Source organism: Balaenoptera acutorostrata, chromosome 9 (genome assembly GCF_949987535.1).
Source record: "Balaenoptera acutorostrata chromosome 9, mBalAcu1.1, whole genome shotgun sequence".
NCBI classification, from domain to species: Eukaryota; Metazoa; Chordata; class Mammalia; order Artiodactyla; family Balaenopteridae; genus Balaenoptera; species Balaenoptera acutorostrata.
In genome coordinates this window covers 73224185-73246363 of record NC_080072.1, presented here as the reverse complement: position 1 = coordinate 73246363, position 22179 = coordinate 73224185, and the positions used below count along the sequence as shown (strand labels likewise).

At 44.2% G+C, this 22179-nt stretch overlaps 1 protein-coding gene across 5 annotated transcripts in view; it reads right to left on the bottom strand.

Annotated features, from left to right (window-relative positions):
- AMOTL1 (angiomotin like 1) overlaps positions 1-22179 on the bottom strand; it is a 164136-nt gene that overhangs the window by 50325 nt on the left and 91632 nt on the right. For all 5 annotated transcript variants that reach the window (XM_057552091.1, XM_057552092.1, XM_057552093.1 and 2 more), the window contains 2 exons: positions 17899-18835; positions 2155-2446 (listed from right to left, as the gene is read on the bottom strand). In XM_057552091.1, coding sequence (XP_057408074.1) covers positions 2155-2446; positions 17899-18835 — 1229 coding nt within the window. The remainder of the gene's footprint in view (positions 1-2154; positions 2447-17898; positions 18836-22179) is intronic.

The following is a 22179-nucleotide window of genomic DNA, read 5'->3' as shown; positions in this document are numbered from 1 at the left end:
AGCCCCCTCCTCACCGCAGCTAGAGAAAGCCCGCGTGCAGCAACGAAGACCCAACGCAGCCAAAAATAAAAATTAAAAAAAAAAAAAAAAAAGTCATCCCCTGTGCAGGGAAAAATGAGTCACTGTAAGGCTGATTTTGGTTTTCAAAATAGAAATGGGCATCAACATCAAGAAATAGATGTATAGGGGACTTCCCTGGTGGTCCAGTGGTTAAGATGCCATGCATCCAATGCCGGGGGTGCAGGTTCGAACCCTAGTCGGGGAACTAAGATCCAAATGACGCGCGGCAAAAAAAAAAAAAAAAAAAAAAAAAAAAGATGTATGTTACAGGCCAATAAAAAAGTGTATCTTAATAAAAAGTCAACAGAGAATCATAAGACCTCCCAATTTATGCATCCTCCTTGCAACTGTTCAAAAATATCCATGGAAAAGACAGAGAACCACACTCTGCCCTCAGGTGAGTCTGCACGGCTCCTGAAAGCATCTGCCATAGGGCTTCACCAGGGAGAAGAAAAAAATGACTGATTTCCCAGGAAATGCTGAGTTGGCCCTTCCCAATTTTCAGACTGTACCAGGAAATAAGCTGCCCCAGGAAGCATCAGAGGCAAGCCTGGGCCTAAGCAGTGACTTCCAGCCAAGACCAGGAGCCAGCACGTGTTTCCCAACTTCTAAGGGTACGACTGAGGCTGGGAGTGAGGCTTCCATCCTTAGCAGCCCGCTAGTTCCCGGCCCTCATTTGTTCCCCTCCAATAAAGGCAGCCAGACTTCTCTGGGCCAAGCCTGGTCTTGACTCCAGGGAGCTCCAGACCCTCTCGGTGGAAGCTCTGCACAAATGAGCTGGGGCAGGTCCTGTCTGTGAATGTTTGCATCATTCCACCCACTGCTCCCAGCCGACTGCTGCCAGCCCTCAGGGAATCACAGGGGTTGACTGTTCTGACCCCCGGACCAGCAGAAAGGCCAGGCTTAACTGAGAGATCAACACTGCACACTGAACACCACGGGTCAGCCAGGAGCATGTCCTGTTACACAGAACCAAGTGGCAATGCTTCTGTAGCCAGGTGAGTTTACATTCTCACCCTTTCTCTTTACAAAAGCCCCTGACAGCCCAGGACAGAGCAGGCACCCAGACTCTTACGAGATGCCTTCTACCACACATGCCTCCTTGCCTCCAGAAAGGAAACTCGAGTGCCCTGGGGCTCTGCTGCCCGAAAAGATCCTATGACTGGCTGGGATAGGGAGGGTGGGAGGGAGACGCAAGAGGGAGGAGATATATGTGTATGTATAGCTGATTCACTTTGTTATATAGCAGACACTAACACAACATTGTAAAGCAATTATACCCCAATGAAGATGTTAAAAATAAATAAATAAATAAAATTTAAAAAAACATTGCTCAAAAAAAAAAAAAAAAAAGATCCTATGACTTTTGCCCCTCACCTCTTCCTTTCTACCTGCAGCATTTCAGGTGCTGGCATGTGGGTCATCATGAAATCACTGCCTGTGATTTCACTCTCACTGGATGTCTTCCTGCTGACTTTGGCTTTCAGCGTAAGGCCCTAAGAATGAAGGCTGCCGTACATCCTAATATTCCCACGACAATGACACAGGCTGGAAATACGCAGCATCTCCCCACCTGTTAAGTCATAAGCATAAGGAGAGCACGCAGTAACCTGTACTCTGCCCTCAGTGCTGAGACATCGCTGCTTTTTGCAGAAACCAGCTAATGAAACCAACATGGCAGTCACAAGGTTCCTGTCTGAGATCCCAGATTTAAGGAAAAAACCTGTCTCTCTCAACTCACTGCTTTGTGTTACTCTCGGTGTCCCCTTTTCCACACTGTCCATCAAATGCTACTCAGCCTCTGAGTCTCAGGTCCAGGGGCACCTCTGCTGCCCCCCCTGCAGCCTCTTGACGTCCTACTGCAGGTTTAACTTAGGCAACTCTGCCCCTTTTGGACTATAAGCTCCTCCAAGGCAGGCACCGTGGCATATTTATATTTGTCTCCCTAAAGCCTTGCACGGCGCCTGGCATAAAAAGGGGTCTAGTTAAACTTTGGCCAGTGAGTCAGGGAATCAACCCCCCACGGGCAGGTAAGGAATTGTGTTCCCCTTCCAGAGAACTTTCTCCCTCCCCTCCCCTGGGGAAGTCTGGTACCTTGTGGAGCTTGTCGGTGTTGTCGTAGTAACCCTGAAGTTCCTGGTGCAGCACCCGGTTCTCCTCGGTTAGGATCTCCACCATCTGTTGGGCTCGCTCCACGATCGCAAATGCATCCGGACCAAGCTGCTGGCTGGGGGAGGCGGCTGGCGTGGGCTGCGAGGCTGCCAGGGTCATCGGAGGTGGAGGTGGCAGGGACACCGAGTGCAGCGGCCCGCTGACGGAGGAGTTCTGGGAGGACATCGGGCTGTGCTGCTGCACCGTTGACGGGAAAGGAAGCTGGCAGGGGCGGCTGCAAGGGAACAGAAGACCAGCAGTCAGACCCCAGGGCCGCGGTGGGGAGAGGAGGGAAGCCCAACCACACGGGCACTATGGATGGTTTCTACTGCCAGGGGTCATCACTGACGCACGGTCCAAGCTAGGTTGAGTGAAGCAGCTTCAACCCTCCATCCCACAGATATTTAATGTGCTCTTCCCATCGGAATCGGCACTGTTCTGGTCACTGAGGAAAGAGTGGAGCAGACAGACAAGGTCCCTGCTCTCATGAAGCTTACGTTCTCAGGGAGAGAGACAGGCACACACCATCACACGATAAACACACAAAGCCAGGTATTGAAAAGTAATGAGCCCTCTCCAAAGAATCAGGGTGACAGGGACAGGGAATGACTGAGTGGCTAGGTCATACCGAGAGGTCAGGGGTGGACGCCTGAGTTGAAGTCTGTTGACAGACAAGGAGGAAAAAGTGGTTGGGGGCAGAGGGTAGAGAAGTGGGAAAAGTGTTCCAGGTAGAGGAATCGCCTGTGAGTGGGGCTTAAGGCAGGACTTAGAGGAGAAGATCAACTGGAAGAAAGCAAGTTGATACAGAGCACAGCCAGCAAAAGCAGCACAAGATAAGGCCAGCGGGATGGGCGAGGGTCTTTGCGAGCCAAGGCCAGCCCTTCCCTTAGAGTGTGAAGGGGGGCCAGTGGGGGAGCTGCTTCCACTCTGAGTGGCGTGTAGATGGGATGTACGTTGGCAAGGATGGACCAAAGGTGCCCAGTGAGGAGGCCTGGGTGTGGTCAAGGTGAGACCTGACGAAGGCTCAGAGGGTAGCAGCAGAAAAGAAATAGTACATGGATCTGGGGTATGTTTTATTTATATTACGTATGGGGAGAGACAAAGTGAGAAAAAATTTTAAATTACTCCTAGATTCTGGAGTCCACGCAAATGGACAGGGGTACCATTTAATGAAATGGGAAAGTCTTAGGGAAGGAACAAACTTTGCATGTTCTGATTTGCTGAGATAAGGAGGTCTGAGAATCAAAAGTCTGATTTTAACCAGGTTAAAAAGAACACACAGAGGTGTCCCTTGATGGTTCAAATTCTGGGTATTAGCTCCTTTACTTGAATTTCCACCTTCTGTCGCCCCTCCCTAACGATCCCCTCCTCATGATTCTGTTAACCTGTTTCATAAGAATCATTGTATTTTCTTTCAGCCTAAGCCAAGGGCTCCTAACAACAACTTCTATAGGTGTAAACAGCAAAGACAGTCTTGGCCTCTAGTTTTCCAACCACGGCTGTTGCTCTTCTGCAGACTTGGGAAAAACGGTTTTCTTGCTGTCCCCTTCAACCTTTAGGTCTCAGTCTGGGAACTGGGGTGCTAAGAATTATCAGCAACCCCCAAATCATCAACTTTCTCTATCAAGGGGTTGAGATCCTTCTACTCCGTTACAGTTTCCTGTGCCACTTCCCATTTCTTGTGGCCATCCTTGGCCAAAACTCTCAGAGCTACCCCACTTTTTCTCAAGAGCTCATCTGGCCTTATATTTCCTTTTGAGTAAATTTGCTGGAATGTTTTTGGACCCTGTCAGCCTCCATATCTCTCATTTTGTAAGTATCTCTTAGGGCATTTTAAGCATCCTCTGAATGCTGACTCCTGGCAGCTAAATGTCAAACTCTAGCAGAAAAGTTGACAACGGTCACCTTAGCCCTCCCTACATGGAGATGCAGTTACTCCTAAAGATGACCACAAAAGGAACCCAGCAGATCCCACCAGAGTGACTAACCACAAGCTCTGCTCTGGTAACCAATGTCAGAGCACCCCACCGGGGCTTAGGAGATAGCTCCCAACTAGATTTCCTTATGCCTTCGATCTAGGTGCCCCATCCATTTCATGTTAAAATAGCTGGGATCTAAGTTTCCCAAGTCAAGGTAGAGAACCATGGAGCTCAATGTGGTTCTTTATTCCTTAAGTGTCTCAGATTTCAGAAAGGAGTGCTGTCGATGGGGAAGTGTAAACCCTCCCTCCTCCCTCCTTCCTCCCTCTCCGCACCTATTATTGAATACTTAACTATCTGGCCATTCTGAAATAAACCATTTCTGCATTCTGATGAGTTTGTGCCCCTTCCACACTGAAGTATATATGAATATGTGTCGCCCCGTGTGTATGAGGAAGTCTGTATATACAAAGTCCACCTCCATAGCGAGAGTGAGATGCCCCAGGCTGCTCTTCACAACGCCCAACGTTCACCCCAGATCACAGGAACTCCTATCAGTCGTGGACCCAGAAAACCATAGATCCTTAGTGAGTACGTGCATTCCCGCAGGCTGGCTAAATACTACGGTGCAATTTTCATGGAAAGAGGTTACCTTGGCAAGAGACAAAATGCCACAAATTACACTGCCTCAATTCAAAGGCAGACACCCATCCCTACCTCCTCGGTTCTCCCTTCTCACTTCATCCAACGCAAACGACAAGCGTGGCGTGTCTCCTTGGAGCTGAAGTGGGCACAGATGAGGCATCCGGGCTTGCCTTTGACCCAGGCAGCTTCAGGCTGGGGATTCTACCTTTTAATATTTATTGGGCTCTGGGATTTGGAACTCACAGTCAGTGATGGGCTTATCTTCTCGGTCATCCTTTTCCTTTATATAACAAAAAGGGAGGTTTTTTCATAATGCCAGCCTAAGCCATCCACGACAGTGACGAGTTACCTGAGTGGCAATGCAGGAAAAGGGTGTCTGCCAAGCTTGGAGACAGAAAGAATGGGTTTTTCAAAATGGGAAGTCTTCTATTAAATAGAGAACACCGGCCTCACAAAATAACTCGGTTACACATTCAAGAAGCACCGTATTACAATGGACGACGTGCAGCCAGGAGAGCAAACCTCTGTTCCGTGGCTTCGCTACTGAGCCAGCTGGGGCTGGTGGGCTCAAAGGTCTGTACAAGGCAAATCTGGCTGAGGGTAAATGAAGAGGAAAGAATGGTGGGGGAGGGCAGGAAAATGTCACGATCATACCAGTGCTATGAAACAAGCTACCCCCAGCTTCCAAAGATAACGCTACTGATCGGCCACCGTCAGGATAAACCCTTCCTCGTAACGGGGACACAGAGAAAAGGGAAAAAGAGGAGATGGGAACCAACATTTATTGAGAAACTACTTGTGAATAGAATTCTATGCCACAATCGTCTATTTGGGAGCCTACGCTCCCTGTTAGAAAGTGAAGGCAGAGAGCTAGGTTACTTGACATCATGTGTCTCCTGGGACCATCCACCACTTGGCTTATTGTTAAAGGACTTTAGGAGTTAATATGTATAAAGCCAGGCACAAATTAAGCAGTGGACAAATGTTAGCTATTATCACCATTATTGTAATTACTATCATCTGTATCCCAGAGCCTAGCCCTGAGTGTGGCTTTCATGAGCAGTCCAATAATTTTTTTCTGTTATGGTTAACATTTACTGGGCACTTTTTACATACCGGTCACTGTGGTATGCACCACTACATGCATCATCTCATTCTGACCTTTATAATTGCCTTATAAAACAGGCATCATTGTCAAGTCTCTGTGTCCAGATGAGAACACAAGGCACGGGACGGTAAGTAACCTGCAAAATGGAACAGAGATAATAGAAACATAAAGGAGATCAAAGCCCAGGCTTTTCAATTTCAGAGTCCTTGTAGTTCACTCTTTCCCTGAACAGACCAGGTGAAAGCAGGGAGGGAAGGCAGCCGCCCTTTGTCCTCTGCTCCCGCGTTCCTGTGGCTCAGTTTGAGCCATCAGGCTCACATCCATGGCTCATGTCCTAACAACAGCATCAGAGCTTTTTGTAGGCTTGAGCCACCTCGGGGGAAGCATGAAGCCTAGAAACCTGCCCCTGAGTTGTTCTCTTGGACTGTTACTTACCTTCAACATTATTATCTTTCATAGGTCAATGTCCCTTCTACAGAGAACATTCAACTCACATTTGTTGAGGGTCTATGCCATCTGCCAGGCAGCACATTTCATCACCTTGCTTAATCCTCACACAAACCAAGGCAGGACCACCAACAGGTCCTGCTCCTTTCTCAAGGAACCAAATGAGCCTTGGGACACCACAGAAAGTGACCTCTTCCCACACGCCACTGAACTGACCAGTTATTTGAATACGTCTGAGCAGGGCTGAAAATGCCTCTTTGCCCCAAGCCCACGGTGATGTATTAGAAACAAGAATCAAGGAGCATTTAAAGAGCCACATCTAAGAGACAAAATAGGGAGTCATATTGGGAAGCCGTGCAGGCTGGTCTTCCATCGTCAGTGACTTGGACCATGCCAGGCATAGCCTGACCCCAGAATCTGCACCCACTTCTTGCTTCCAAACTTACAACCCTGCCTGAATCACACACCTGACAATCTACCTTCTCTTGAATTTTTAAATACAATACTATTTAATTTTTTATGCATGTGTGTATTATTCTCCCTAATTATTAGCATGCATTTTTTTTTGAGGGTAGAAAATCATGACTTATACTAAGTTGGTACCCAGTACATTTTTGTCAATTGATTTGGCCCCTGAACCCAAGGGAAAGTTAGGAGACCATATATGCTTGATGCACTTTCAAAGACTGACTCAACCTTCAACATTGTTTTATTAAGGAAGAGACCTCTGGTATTTAGATTTGTTCTGGATAATATAGGTAGAATCTCCAGTCATGACATTGCCAATATAATAACACAGCTCCACCTCACTGCCGTTCTCATGTACTGAGCAGTCACAAAATGCAGCTCAAAACTGGAGTGACAAGGTTATTTGGACTGGGGAAACAAGGTCATTGGAGACAGCTAATCAACAGTCCATTTGCTTCTCTCTGCATACAATAAGCCTTCATAAATAAGCTTGTTTAAATGTATGTGTTTACATTATACCTGTACTAAATGTGCCATGAATAGCACTTTACATCCACTGTCATTTCATTCTCACAAGCTTGGGCATTCCCTGCTCTCACACCATATATTATTATTTTATTTTTAAAGTATGCAAACTAAGGCTCAGAGGATCACAAACCAGAGATCTCAGTCTTTATAAAGCAAAACAATGGGCTATGAATTGGGGGTTGGAACCCGCATACTTCCACCACACCAGGGCTTTTGCCCCATGTTGGTACAGGAGAGCACTGTTCCTTAATATGGGGTCTCTTTTCCCTGCTTCTGCTTCTTTCTAGCCAAGTAACCATGGGCAAGTTTTTAACATCTTTGTCACCTTTAAATGGTGATAGTAACAGTATCTACCTCGAGTTGTTGTGAGAATTAAATGAGATAATGCATATAAAGCACTGCACATAGTGTCTATCATTAGGAAACTATTGATACTTAATAACTGCTAGCCTCTGCTATTATCACACACTGCTAATGGGTGTTAGGAGAAAGGCAAGGGACAAATGCACCCTTGGGTGTCGCTTCCTCTTCAAACACTATGTGTTGAGAATCCCAGTCCCTAACACTAAAGCTTCAACAAGGAATAAAAGCAAATGCTAGCACCATAGAATCTTCCATTTCTGAAATGTTTTCTTGCAATGCGATGCAGAACAAGAGTATAAAGGTGACGCCTGTAAACGTCAGGACACTCTCTCTTGAACACAGGTCCTCACTTTCTTCTAGACCTGTGCTGTCCAAAATAGTAGCCACAAACCACATGTGGTTACTGAACTCCTGAAACGTGACTCATCTGAACTGAGATGTGCAGGAAGTATAAAAGGCATATCAAAATTTGAGGACAGTACAAAAAATGTAATACATCTCATTAATAGTTTCTTATGTTGATTACCTGTTGAAATCATAATATTTTGCATATAATGGGTTAACTGAAACATGTATCTAAAAATATGTTTTTAAATGGATTAACTAACTGTATGGAGGTTCCTTAAAAAACTACAACTAGAGTTACCATATGATCCAGCAATTCTACTCCTGGGCATATATTTGGAAAAGACACATGCACCCCAATGTTCACAGCAGCACTGTTTACAATAGCCAAAATATGGACGCAACCTAAGTGTCCACTGACAGATGAATGGATAAAGAAGATGTGGTACATATGCACAATGGAACATTACTCAGCCATAAAAAAGAAAGAAAGAATGCCATTTGCAGCAATATGGATGGACCTAGAGATTATCATACTAAGTGAAGTAAGTCAGACAAAGACAAATATCATATGACATCGCTTATATCTGGAATCTTAAAACATGATACAAATGAACTTATTGACAAAACAGAAATAGACTCACAGACATAGAAAACAAACTTACAGTTACCAAAGGGGAAGGCAGGGAGGGATAAATTAGGAGTTTGGAATTAGCAGATACAAACTACTATATATAAAATAGGTAAACAAGGTCCTACTGTATAGCACAGGGAACTATATTCAATATCCTGTGATAAACCATAATAGAAAAAAAATTTTTAAAGAATGTATATGTGTATGTATAACTGAATCACTTTGCTGTACAGCAGAAACTAACACAACATTGTAAATCAACTATACTTCAGTCTTTAAAAATGGGTTATCTAAAACATGTTTTTAAATTAATTTCACCTGTTTCTTTTAACTTTTTAAAAATATGGCTGCAAGAAAAATTTTAATTAGATATGTGACCCAGATTATACTTCTTTTTTTTTAAGGATGTCAATGTCTTTTTTTTTTAATTTAGCCATTTTATTTTTTTTAAATTTTTATTGGTGTGTACTTGATTCACAGTGTTGTGCTTGTTTCTGCTGTACAGCAAAGTGAATCAGTTATACACTGATTCTTTTAGATTCTTTTCCCATATAGGTCATTATAGAGTATTGAGGAGAGTTCCCTGTGCTACACAGTAGGTCCTTATTGGTTATCTATCTTATATATAGTAGTGTGTATGTGTCAATCCCAATCTCCCAATTTATCCCACCCCTCCTTCCCCTCCTCACATTATATTTCTATTGTTCAGCACTGATCTAGTCCGCATTGCATGTACACCAAAAGGCCTCATTTTGGAGACAATTCCAGAAATCAGTGAGCAACAGAACAATTCATGCAAACAGACCAGCAGTCCCCACTCTACTGTCTCCAGATCCCCAAGCATCAATGGTGATCAGCAAGCTATATTCAATATATTAAACTATATATTTATCTACAATTAGGCCATCATGCTAACATTTAATAAATATGGCTTGTGTCACTGACTAAAACTGTCCAAAACACAACAGGAAAAGAAACATCAATGGATAAACAGATGAAGGATATGATCAAGTAATTCAAAAGAGAAAATGCAAACAGCTAAATACATTTCCCAAAGCAAACTTCTTAGTAGAGAAGTAAAATCAAAACAACTTTTTTCCATTTATCAACATTAACAGTTCAGTTCAATGAATGTTTACTGAGCCTCTAAGCAAAGATTCTTTAAAATTCTCAAGATATGATACATATTAGGATTTCACCTGAGTAAAAAATAATATATAGAAAAATGACTAGAAGGAACTATGACAAAAGGTCAGAATGACTATCTCTAGGTGATGAAATTAGGGATTTTTTTTCACTCTTCATATTTTTCTGTTCTTTATACAATTTCTACAATGAACACGGATGGCTATTCAAAAAAAATTTCACTAAGTAATATATGTTATAGAAAAATTAGAAAATAGAGAAAAATTAGAAAATGAAGATAAGCCAAAAAATGAGAAAAATTAGAAAATAAAGATAAGCCAAAAAAACAGCACTGTTATTCTAATAATCAGAGAAAGTAAACAAAATAAAATAAAAGAATTTTAAAATGAGATGAAAATAACAAAGGGCTTCTTGGCTGTGAAGAGGTTCAAATTTTAAGACTTCTCACTCAATAAAAATACCTCTTATTTACCTAGAGATTTCCAACTTAGAGTATTTTCTTATAATTGTCTAACCCCCAAAGCAACAGTGAACGGAGTATTTAACAATGGTTACGGCTGGATAATGGGACTGCAGGTAATTTCTATTTTCCTTCTTTTTTTTTAGGGAGTGGAGGAAGTGGGAGTTACCTGTATTTCTAGATTTTCTACAATGAACATGTTTCATTTATGTAAGGAAGAAAATCAGTTAGTTTTAGGAAAAATCAGCTGAAACAAGTTGCAGATAAGGAAACTGAGGCTCTGAGAACGTATTCAATTTGCTACAAAGTGGGAGAGCCAGGACTCAAAACCCCTCAAATCTTCTTTTCCCAAACCCACAGCCTTTCCACCTGGACCCCTTTGGTGGTGCAGACACGAGACCCATCAATGTTCAAATTGAGACTAGGGTCTAGGGTAAGCTAATATCAAAATTATTGCTATGCAGGATGTGTATGGATAATCCTCTTGTTTGGAGAAGCCACTCATTTAATGCATTGCTGCTGGAACTGTGTTAGATTTCCTGAGAAAGTAACCTGAACTTGACCCTAGCCTTTTGAAATTCCCACACTGCAGAGTTGCTTCTTACAATAAACAGGGCATTTTATTTGGCTCATCCAGCCATAATTCAGCTTAAAAATTGTACGAACTCCTGAGCTTTAATGCTGGTATTCAAAACACATGTTTAGCTGGTGGAATGTACATAACACTCCCTGGTCTCACTTTTGTTAAGAGCAACGCATACTTGTTAATCCAATAGCCTTGGGTCTAGCTCACATTTTGATGCCACAGAGCAATTCATTTTCATAACTGTCTAAACTGCAAATCAGCACTTTGGAAACACACTTACTCCAAAAATCCTCCTTCGTCCTCCAGCCATTTCCAACTCAGAGTAAGACGGGACCATCCAACTTTCTTTCTTGTACTACAGCACATTCCAGACCTCACGCCCACCCAGAGTAAGACCTGTTCTTTAGCCCGTATCTTTACGCTTGTTCACGTTGTAAACTGCATTCTGGCTGCACTGTTGGATCGATGTGGGTTCTTGGGGAGAGGCTTTCTCTCTCTCTAATTCGCCACATGTGCCCCAGGGCTGTGCCCTCTTTGTTCCCTCCCTCCTCCCTGCACTGTCTTTTGACATGTTCCCAGCGAGCGTCAGGAACTTTGACTCTATGCTAAATAAAACCACACCAGGAGGTTTATCTAGGGGAAAAGGTACAGGGCATTTTTTAAAGGAAAACATGAGCGATTTGGGGGACCAGTCACACTATAGGGTCCCTCCATTAGTGCAGGAAACCGCGAGGCCCTTGCACTGATGGGAAGGATGGTGGTGGTGATGCTGGCTTGTGAAGAGAAGGAGCAAATGTGCTCTGTGGAAGGGGATCCACCGCACTGGCGGCTCTGACGTCATCTTGTAAGAAGATGCTCGTATCAGCCCAGGACAGAAGGGCTGGGTCAAACGCCACCACTCCTTGCTTTTATAGTATCTATCTACACACCAAGAATAAAATGAATACATTCATATATGAATAAACTATCAATAAACAGTTATCACTCTGCCCTCTGCTTCTGGGAAGCTAGTAAATCAAACCCCATATGCTGAAAGGCAAGATTCAGCCAAGATAAAGGGCAGAAAAGGTAATGGACGGGCAGAAAGAGAGTGCCTTTCATTGACAGAAGTCATTTTTAGTCTTTTTCTGATACTGCCTGAAACATAAAAAATCATAAAAATCACTAAAAGAGTACTTATCATCTTCCATAACGGAAACATTCTGCTAAACACAGGCTAAAGCAAACAACTCCATATACTGCTGGTATACTGCTTCAAAGTCCCCGACCTCCAAATGAAAGCAAACCAAAGACAGCCAAAGCTCACAACCTACAGCTGTCAGCAAGGTTCAGTGTGTTCCTAAGTCTTCCGAGGTATCTGGAGAGAAAGGGGATCCTGGTCATCCTGAAAAAAAACAGGGGGGCAGAACACAGGCTGGACATCAGGTGTGACATATAAATCTGATTAGAAATTCACCGGCTAAGTGATGCCAAATAAAACCGGAAATCTTTGGCAGTGGTTGAGTGTTGACACTCATGGGAGAGGCACTGTGGGGCAGAGAGGTCCAGGGCTGCACCCCAGCTCCCGCACTTCCAATCTGGTGCCTGTGACGAAGTTACTTTATCCTCTCTCTCTCAGCCTAAGTTTTTATCAGATCATAAACCCCCATATCATAACATGGGGATATTCAGAGTATTCATCCCTGAGAACTGTTGTGAAGATGGGGGGGGGATGACCCACACCGTGCCTGGCAGACCGCAGGCACTCAGAAGCCTGTGCTACCACCGCCTCTGTTCCATTGTTACCTGAGAAGGGTGGAGATGGAGTTCCAGAAACTGGAAAATCAGAGCAAGTATTAGAGAAAACAGGTTTTAGTTTCTTCTGAAGCCATGAAAGTATACAGATCATATGAACACGAAAATACCAAGGGCCAATTTTCAAAATCAAATCAATCTAACTAGTCAAATACACGCCCCCCCACCCAAATTAACCAAGCTAATAATTACAAATGAAAATTAAAAATTAACACAATTTGCCTATGACATTAGCAAAGTTTTTGTAATTATAATGACTAATGTTGGTCATAGGGCAGTGGGACAGGCACTATAATGTTTTCGTAAAGTTATCTGGTATCAGAGTTATTAAATATTTAACTAAAATGTACCCAATAATTTCATTTCTAAATAATGATGCCTAAAGAAGTAAACCGAAATATGGAAAATGAGATGTGCATGATGATGGTCTCTATACTATTTATAGAGAAAAAGATGTAAATGATATAATTTATGAAATATTATGCAGCGATAGAAAGGATGGTTATGAAAACAAACATTGTAGAAAAAGACTTGTAATACAATACTATCTAAAAAGAGCTAAGATACTAAATGGAATATAATCTATGATTACAACATGTGAAAAAGTTAATTTGTACAGGAAAAATGTTAACAGTGGTTGTATTAAGGAAGTAGGATACTTTAATTTTTTAGCATCTTTAGTTTCCACTTTTGGAAATATGGACAGATTTCTTTGGAAAACAAACATACATTTGACAAATGTGCTCCAAACTGCTTTGATGAAAATCAGATCATCCACTGGTATTCATTCGTGCATTCACTTCTATTAACGGTACAGACTGCATAAGCCAAGTCACAACTCTTAGAAGTGCTCTGTTTCCACAAAATGTGTCAGAGTTAATATCAAAATTCTTCCTTTTATTTATTTTTTTTAAAGCCTAATTCTCCATAGAACAACCTGTCCAATTCTCACCTTGTCCTTATTTATATCCATTTCCACTTTCAGGTTGAAGGAAACAGAAGATGGGGCAGGAACAAAACCAGAGTCGTCTCTATCCATGGCCGTTCATGGTCCCTGGAGGTCCCCACCAGCCACCTCAGTAGGGCCAGGTCGCCCTAGTCCCTCCATCTCCCCAGCCTCACTAGCACACTCACGAAGAAGGCCAAGGTGTGCAAGTCAAGCACACCTTGACTAGTGGTCTCTCCATGGGGTTTCCCACAAAAGGAGCCCATAACCCACCACTTCTCCTATCGTTAGCAGATCAGAGCAGGTGAGAGAATTTGTAAGCTATGGTGACTCAGTAATGAAGGCAAAAGAACTCAAGTTCTTCCTCATCTTATCTTAAGCTCTATGCTCTTTGGACCTTTCCACCTCTAGGCAAAAAGAACTGAAGTCTCGACAGCCCGATGGGTTGGATCAGAACACTGAACATTCACAACATACTGAGGCCATTTTTGCAGCATGTGGCCCGGACGTGGACCCAGTAATCTCAGTCAGAGGCCTCTCTAACTCAGAGGAGTCTATGATGTATTGACCCGACAGCCTGCAGCTTCCCAAACCATCACTATTAATGACAAACTGATAACCCATTAAGCATAAGGGAATGTGTCAGTGAAATTAAAAGGAACCCTGCTCTTCTCGTGGGTCAAAGATAACTTGAACATCACACACTGCTGAACTTCAGATCCAACCCTTGGAGCTCAGGCCACATTGAAGGTGTCTGAAGCAGGGCTGGTGTGGACGCAACTTTGTTTACCCTGTCTGCCAAAGGCTGCACTGCTGGAGTCATGCTGGCTAGGCGTGGCCAGGCTCACAAAGGCGCCTTGTAGCTCTGCGGCCCAGCCTCAATGGCCTGTCTGTTACGTCTTCTGGGACATTTTGATGTGTCATGTGGACCCAGCTGTCAAGCCTGGCAGTCAGGTTAAATCCTTCATACATTTCTTCTTCTTTTTGATGTCATAACTTTGAGACAAATGACACCGCCCACCAATAACTGGGTAGCCCTCTAGGAAGAGCTTCCCTCCTCCCCTTACCGTGTCTCCCACTCACAGCACATCTACTGCCAAATGACAAAAAGCAAAATGATCCACTTTATGCATGGCCATTTAACAAAGAATAAAGCCAAGCAGACGGAAGGAGACTTCGTCTGGGGATATTTTCACTTTCTATCAGGCTCTAGAGGCTGACTTAAACAAATGTGAACTACCACAAACCAAACTCTGATATGATTCTGGGATAAACATCATGGATTATTTAACTCTGACAAATCAATATTCTAAAAACTAGAAAGATTTATTTTTCTTCTTCAAACCTGATAGTTTTTAAGTTTAGATTTCTCCCTGGCTTAAGGAACCATAAAAGGGTAAGAATAAGAGCCCTCCCAGGCCCCATCTTGATTCCCCAGTGGGGTCAGACTGTGCCCACTAAGTTCTGCTGCCTGTCAGGGGCCTAAAGGTTGGTATAGTGCTTCACAGCTGCCATCCCCCACCGAATGCAGGGAAATGTGTCAGCAGCTGGGAAGTAAGTGGCAGGTCGATCAGCCAGCTCACTCTCTCTGCCAAGGCCCAGTCACTCCCTTTTTGCAAGATGTACAGCCAAAGTATGCCCTGCACACTGCCACTGGGGTGGCACGGGGAAATCTCAGCTCATTTGATTTAGAAACAGATGAATAAAGCCTTTGGTGAGAATGAAGACATGTCCATGATAAGCAGTGGCCACTTGTCTTCTCTTCCCATGCTCCACGCTCTCCCTGAGCAGAGCAAGCTCAGAAACATCTAAATGCTGGCGATTCCCAAATGTGTATCTCCAGACCCAGTTTCCCTCCTGAGAGTTTGTTTTCCAATTGCCTTATTTCCAGCTGCCCTATTATTCCTCAACGTCCACAGCTAATCTATCATTAAATGATGTCAATTCTATTTCTCTTAGCATATAAGGCTCCCCTATACCTATGGCCTCAAACCTAGGCCAACCTCACCAAGTTTTATCTGGACAATTGACCCGGTCCCTGAGGCCCTCCTGGCCTCCAGTATCCCCTTCCTCTAATTCATCCTTCACTGCCATTTAAGTCAGCCTAGTAAACATCAACATAGTATCTACTGAAAAATACTGGTTCTCCTAATTGTTTATGGGTAAATTCTGAACTCTTTAGTATGGCACTCAAAGACCTTCACCGACTGGTCTCAACTTCCCTGTCCAAACACATCTTCTGATACTTTTTACCCCACCAGTGCTCTGCATTATTGCAGCTCATGCCAGACAAAACCTCCAAAGCTTTTTGTCTGAAGAAATGGCATCTCCCCTGCATAGTACCTACTGCTACTTCACCTCTACCCCACAACTCTTATTTATCCTTCAAGACCCAACTCAAATGTCACCTCCTCTGTGAAGCTCTCCCTAAGCCCTACAGCTGTGAGTCACACTACCCTCTCTGGTGCCCTAATGCTCTCTGCATATTTCCATCCTAAAACAGCACACTGCACCACGAGGATCTGTTAAGATGCTGGTTTCCCCCAAGACGATGCTGGAAGGACCTTGAGGGTAGGAACCATATCTTTATCTCTGGACCAAGTACAGGGTTGCACAGAGTACACACTCGGTAAGTGTTGCTGAATCCATCAATCAGATGTAGGAGGAATTAAGGCAATGGAGGAATAAGGTTTTGACAGTCAGGATACTTGAGCCTTGCTCCAGCTGCCTCAGAGTTGAGTACTGTGGGAATTTAGTTTCTCATCTGTTGAATACGGGTGTGGGGCTATATGATTTCTGTGGTCCCTTTAACTCCTCTGTTCTAGAATTCAGACTACATTTTCCTTTAAAAATCTACAATGAAGAAAGACTCTATAAAACCCCATGGTAATAATATGTTCCAGGAGTTTGGACACGCTCCACAGAGCCAGCCAGGAAAATTACTGCTCTGCCAGGCCACTGGGCTGAGCTCCCAAGGACGGCCAGCAATGGAGGCTCCTCCCCTAAACTCATAAATCCCCAACTGCCTTCTGTTACATTTGGAGGAAATACCCAATTGCCCTCTTTTCTGTTTCACTCTGCATATTTTGGCCAAAATGCTGCTTATTAAATATTATGCACAAGAAAGAAAACGACGATAAAAACCTAACACGCCTTGAAAATAATGAGTGCTAAAAACATGAATTAAACCACTAGGCTTACTATGGAAAACAGTATGGAGGTTTCTTAAAAAACTAAAAATAGAACTACCATATGAACCAGCAATTCCACTCCTGGGTATATATCCGAAAAAAACAAAAACACTAATTTGAAAAGATACACGCACCCCAATGTTCACAGCAGCATTATTTACAATTGCCAAGCTATGGAAGCAACACAAGTATCCATCAGCTGATCAATGGATAAAGATGTGGCATATATATACAATGGAATATTACTCAGCCATAAAAGAAGAATGAAATAGGGGCTGCCCTGGTGGCACAGTGGTTGGGAATCCGCCTGACAATGCAGGGGACACGGGTTCGAGCCCTGGTCCAGGAAGATCCCACATGCCGCGGAGCAACTAGGCCCGTGCGCCACAACTCCTGAGCCTGTGCTCTAGAGCCCCTGAGCCACAAGTACTGAGCCCTCGTGCCACAACTACTGAAGCCTGTGCACCTAGAGCCCGTGCTCCACAACAAGAGAGAAGCCACCACAATGAGAAGCCCGTGCACCGCAACAAAGAGTAGCCCCCGCTCGCCGCAACTAGAGAAAGCCCACGTGCAGCAACGAAGACCCAATACAGTCAAAAATAAATATAAGTAAATAAATAAATAAATTTATTTAAAAAAAAAAACAAGAATGAAATAATGCCATTTGCAGCAACACGGATGGACCTAGAGATTATCATAATAAGTGAAGTAAGTCAGGCAGAGAAAGACAAATACTGTCTGTTATCACTTACATGTAGAATCTAAAAAATACAACAAACTAGTGAATACAACAAAAAAGAAGCAGACTCACAGGTATAAAGAACAAACTAGTGGTTACCAGTGAGGAGAGGGAAGGGGGGAGGGACAATGTAGGGGCAGGGGATTAAGAGGTACACACCATTAGGTATAAAATAAGCTACAAGGATATATTGTACAACATGGGGAATACAGCCAATATTTTATAATAACTATAAATGAAGTATAACCTTTAAAAATGGTGAATCGCTATACTGTACACCTATAACATATAATATACATCAACTATACTTCAATAAAAAAAAATTTTTTTTAATTAAAAAAAAAAAAACTTCTAGGCTTGATAATCACCTCGTTACCCCATACTCTGGGGGTGGCTGGTACCTCAGGACGGCCACTTCTGTCCTCGCAGGCTGGGGGGCAGCGTAAGGCTTGACCATCTCGTGGTGCATCCCCGGGTGCTGGTCACTGTAGAAAAGTCCATGCTCCTGGGTCTTGCCCACCGGGGACATCATTTGCTTGGTCTTGAAGGGGTACTCGGGTGGAGGACCTCGGGGGTCCAGCACTTTAGCTGCAGGCTGGGCTGGGGAGGGCCCCCCGCCCGCCTTGAACCCCTTTCCGGTCCCTGGGCCAGGGAGGTGTTGCTTTGCCCCGTTCCTCTCCAACGACAGCTGCATGATCCTCTCACTGAGAGAGCGGACGTGGCCCTGCTTGAGTTCCTTCAGCGCCTCGTCCTTGTGCGCCTGCCCGCTGTTGGCGCGGTTCACCGTGGGCCTGCCCTCAGTCCGCGCCTTCTGACTGGCGCCCCCCGCCATGTAGTAGCCGTGACCCACGGCCCCCTGCTGCTGCTGCTGCTGCTGCGGTGGCGGCGGCTGCTGCCCCCGGAAGAACTGGGACTGCGCCTTGGCCTCCTCATACGTGGGCAGCTCCTCGTTGTTCTGCTGAGGCTGCGTGGACCGCACCTGTTTCTCCATCACCGTGTTGTCCACCTGGTGTTCCTGACCCTGCGGTTCCTGGCGTGCCGACTGGTAGACCATTTGTGGGTCTTCTTGAGTGAGGTTTTCCGTGGAAGAAAAGTTGTTTGTGGGGTGGGCTGGTCCTGCACTCCCTGTGGCCTGGTGCTGAATGGCCAGCAAGTTCATGTTCTCGGTCGGGGTACCATAGCGCAGTTGCTCCTGGATCAGCCGCTGTAACACTGTTCCAGCTGCCGCATCCTCGGAACCTCTCATTTCCACCTCTGAGATCCTCGGGAAGTTCGGCGGGTGGAAGTTACAAAGAGGATCCTCAACTAGAAGGTAAACATGGGAAAAAGATGTCAGGCTGTTCCACGCAGATATAGGTCTGGACGTACATGGTGAATAACGAACTTTCTAATGACAGAGGCATTTAAAGATTTCCAATACACCGTCACTCCCATTTACCCTACAGTTTCTCATGGAAGCATCTCTCCAAATCAAAGTGTCTCTACTACTCTCCCTTCCTTTGCCTACTGTTTCCTCCTAGACCTTACTCGGGCCTTCAAGCCCTCCCTTTCCTTTAAGCTCCCCACCGACCCCTTCTCTTCATCATATAAACAGGTCAAGTCTTTTCCGTCTTAAAAAAAAAAGAAAAAAACAAGCAAAACTCAGAACCAAACAAAAAGAAACCACCTTTTCATGGCTCTACATAAACCTCTAAGTGCCACCCTGCATCTCTCCTCCCCTTCTAATCGTCCTCAGAAAGCAATGGATACTTGCCATCTCCACTTTCCGAACGCGCCGTCCACTGCCCTCCCTACCACTCTGATTAGTAATCATTCCCAGGGAGAACTTTCCAGCCTAACCTTTCTGAAGCATTTAGCATGTTGATCACCCACTTCTTGAAATGCTCTCCTCACTCAGCGTCCAGGCCACCCCCTCTCATGGTTCGGGATCCTGCTGCTTTCTGTACACTCCATCTCTGGCTCCTTTTTCTCCACCTGCCCCTTAAATTCTTTCCCACAGCTCTGCCCTGAGCACTCACCCACCCTCACTTCGACAGATTCTCATCTCATCCACCGCTCCTCTGAACCTACTGACCCAGGGCCCACCCATTTACAACCACCAGCCGATGGCCCACAGGTCCTCCAAACTCAACGTGTCTTCCTCAGCCCATCCAAACAACCCCTGTATCCCTGCCTCGTCTACTCTTTGCCAAGCCAGAAACGTGAGAGTTTTCCAAAATTCCTTCCTCTCCCTTACCCCCAACATCTGGTCAGCGCCTGCCTGTCAATTCTACCTCCGAAATGAAACATCTCTCCCAACTCTCCCTTTTATTCGCCTCCCAGTCTCCAAGTTCATTATCAATAACCACAGTACAACCACGAAAACCATTTTTAAGGAGCAGATGATGTGCCGGGTACTGTACTAAGTTCCCTCCTTTATTTAGTTTATTTAGTCCACGTATAATCGCACGAGGCAGGTATTAATTCCCCCATCTTACAGATAAGGAGAGAGGTTTAGAGAAGGTAAATCACCAAAGTCGCAGAGGTAGGAAGAGACAGATCCAGGATCCGACTCATTCCACAACGAAATCTGTGTTCATTCCGCCTGACAAGCCCGTGGAGCCCCATACCCAAACCATTCCAACAGCCACTATTTCTCTGACACTAGTCTCCTTCCCACTTCCAAACCCACCCCCTCAGACTCCAACTTATCTTCCCCACTGCCCTAAGATTTTTTCAAACCAGAAAACTTAATCATATCACTCCTCTGCACAAAATTCCTCAACAAGTAATTATAGGATGAAACTGACACTCCGTCACAGGGTGTAGCAGGCATTGCTTTATCCATCCAGCAACATTTCATGCCATCACTGGCCCCCTCACCGGCAACCCCTTGGAGTTCAAGTTCCACCAATACCCTAAGAAGTTCCCAGACATGCTAGCTCTCTCTGGCCTCCAGGATTTTGCGCCCATTCATCCCTCTGCCTAGAAAGATGCATCTCACCACACCCTTCTTGGGAAATTCCTAGACACGCTTTGAGTGATGGCTCCAAAGCTGTCTTCTAAGTAAAACCCTTCCTGCTGTAGCCCAGCAGGGTTGAGCCCTCCTTCTCCAATGTCCGGGCTCCATTATTATACCTCCCTTAGAGCAATCGTCACAATAGATGGCAATTACTTATGTACACAGACTCTAAACTCCTTAAAAGCAAAGATCTGGCCTCCTCACCTGGGTATCCCTAGCACACAACTCAGTGCCTGCATGTAATGGGGGTCAAACATGTAACCAGTAAAAGAATATCTGAGCACCATGAAATATATAATTTACCCCATTTCACAATAGTACTAAGAAGTAGTGTATTGAGGAAATTTATAGTGTTAGGATAGTAAAAATTCTACTACTTACTACTGGCAAGACTTTGAGCAAATCACTTGCTCTCTTAGAGCTCAACATCCTCCCCTGTCAATAGAGGGAGCTGAGCTAGCCCCTTAAAGATAAGCAGCCTTCACTCTTACAATTCCATGCAGTGATGGTTCTTTGTTTCTACATATGCACAGGACACATCATTTTCCCCCAAACTGTCTTTCTTCCCCAAGGTTGCCTTTTTTTTTTTCTATGAATGGCATCCTCATCAGAGTCAACCAGATAGAAATTTCAGATTCAATTTTGATCCTTTTGTCTCCTTTGCTCCCTACATTTAATCAAGTGCCAAGCACTTTTCAGTCCACAGTGAAATGAGAAAAAATGAAGGTGGTGTGATAAGTGAAATGAGAAAAAAATGAAGGTGGTGTGATACGCTTAACAAGACATAGAAATACACATATACATGTGTATATACCTAGACGTATGTCATTGGGTTTATTGTCTTCTTTTGGCAAGGGATTCTGTCAAGGATTATAACCCTCTTACACTTTTCAGTATTAAAATATGAGAAAAGGCGACCGTAGATGACATTCTGAGTGTCTCTGTAACAGCAAAGACTGCAGCCCCAGCTTCCATGCCCTCAGCTACTCCCCGGGTTCCAGTTCCCTAACCAGTTGTCTAAATGTCCTGAGCAGCCTAATATCTCTTGCCTCTGGCCTCTTCTCCTTTTGATCAACACTGTATTTATCTGTATTTGTCTACTACAATTCAAGCATCAGAGAATAGAGAGTTTTATCTGTTACGTTCACATGCTGTATACCCAGTGCCTAGAATACTACCCCAATATACAGAAGGCATTCAGGAAAGAATTGTGGGGGGCAGGGATAAATTAGAAGTTTGGGATTAACATATACACACTACTATACATGAAAGCGATAAACAACAAGGACCTACTGTATAGCACAGGGAACTATATTCAGTATCTTGTAATAACCTATTATGGAAAAGAATCTGAAAAAGAATAGATATATAGATAGATAGATAGATATACATATAACTGAATCACTTTGCTGTACACCTGAAACTAACATAGCATTGTAAACTAACCATAGTTCAATTAAAAAAGTGGTTAAAAAAAAAAATAAGAGAAAAAATAATTGCCAAATAAAGAACTTTACAGACTGGTTCCTGAAGCTCAACTCTGATCGACCCCAAAATCACACCTCTGTGACCTCAGGCAAATTACTTGGCTTCTCTGAACCTCTCTGCTCTGCATAATGGTCAGGCTTCATATCTGCCTCACAGGACG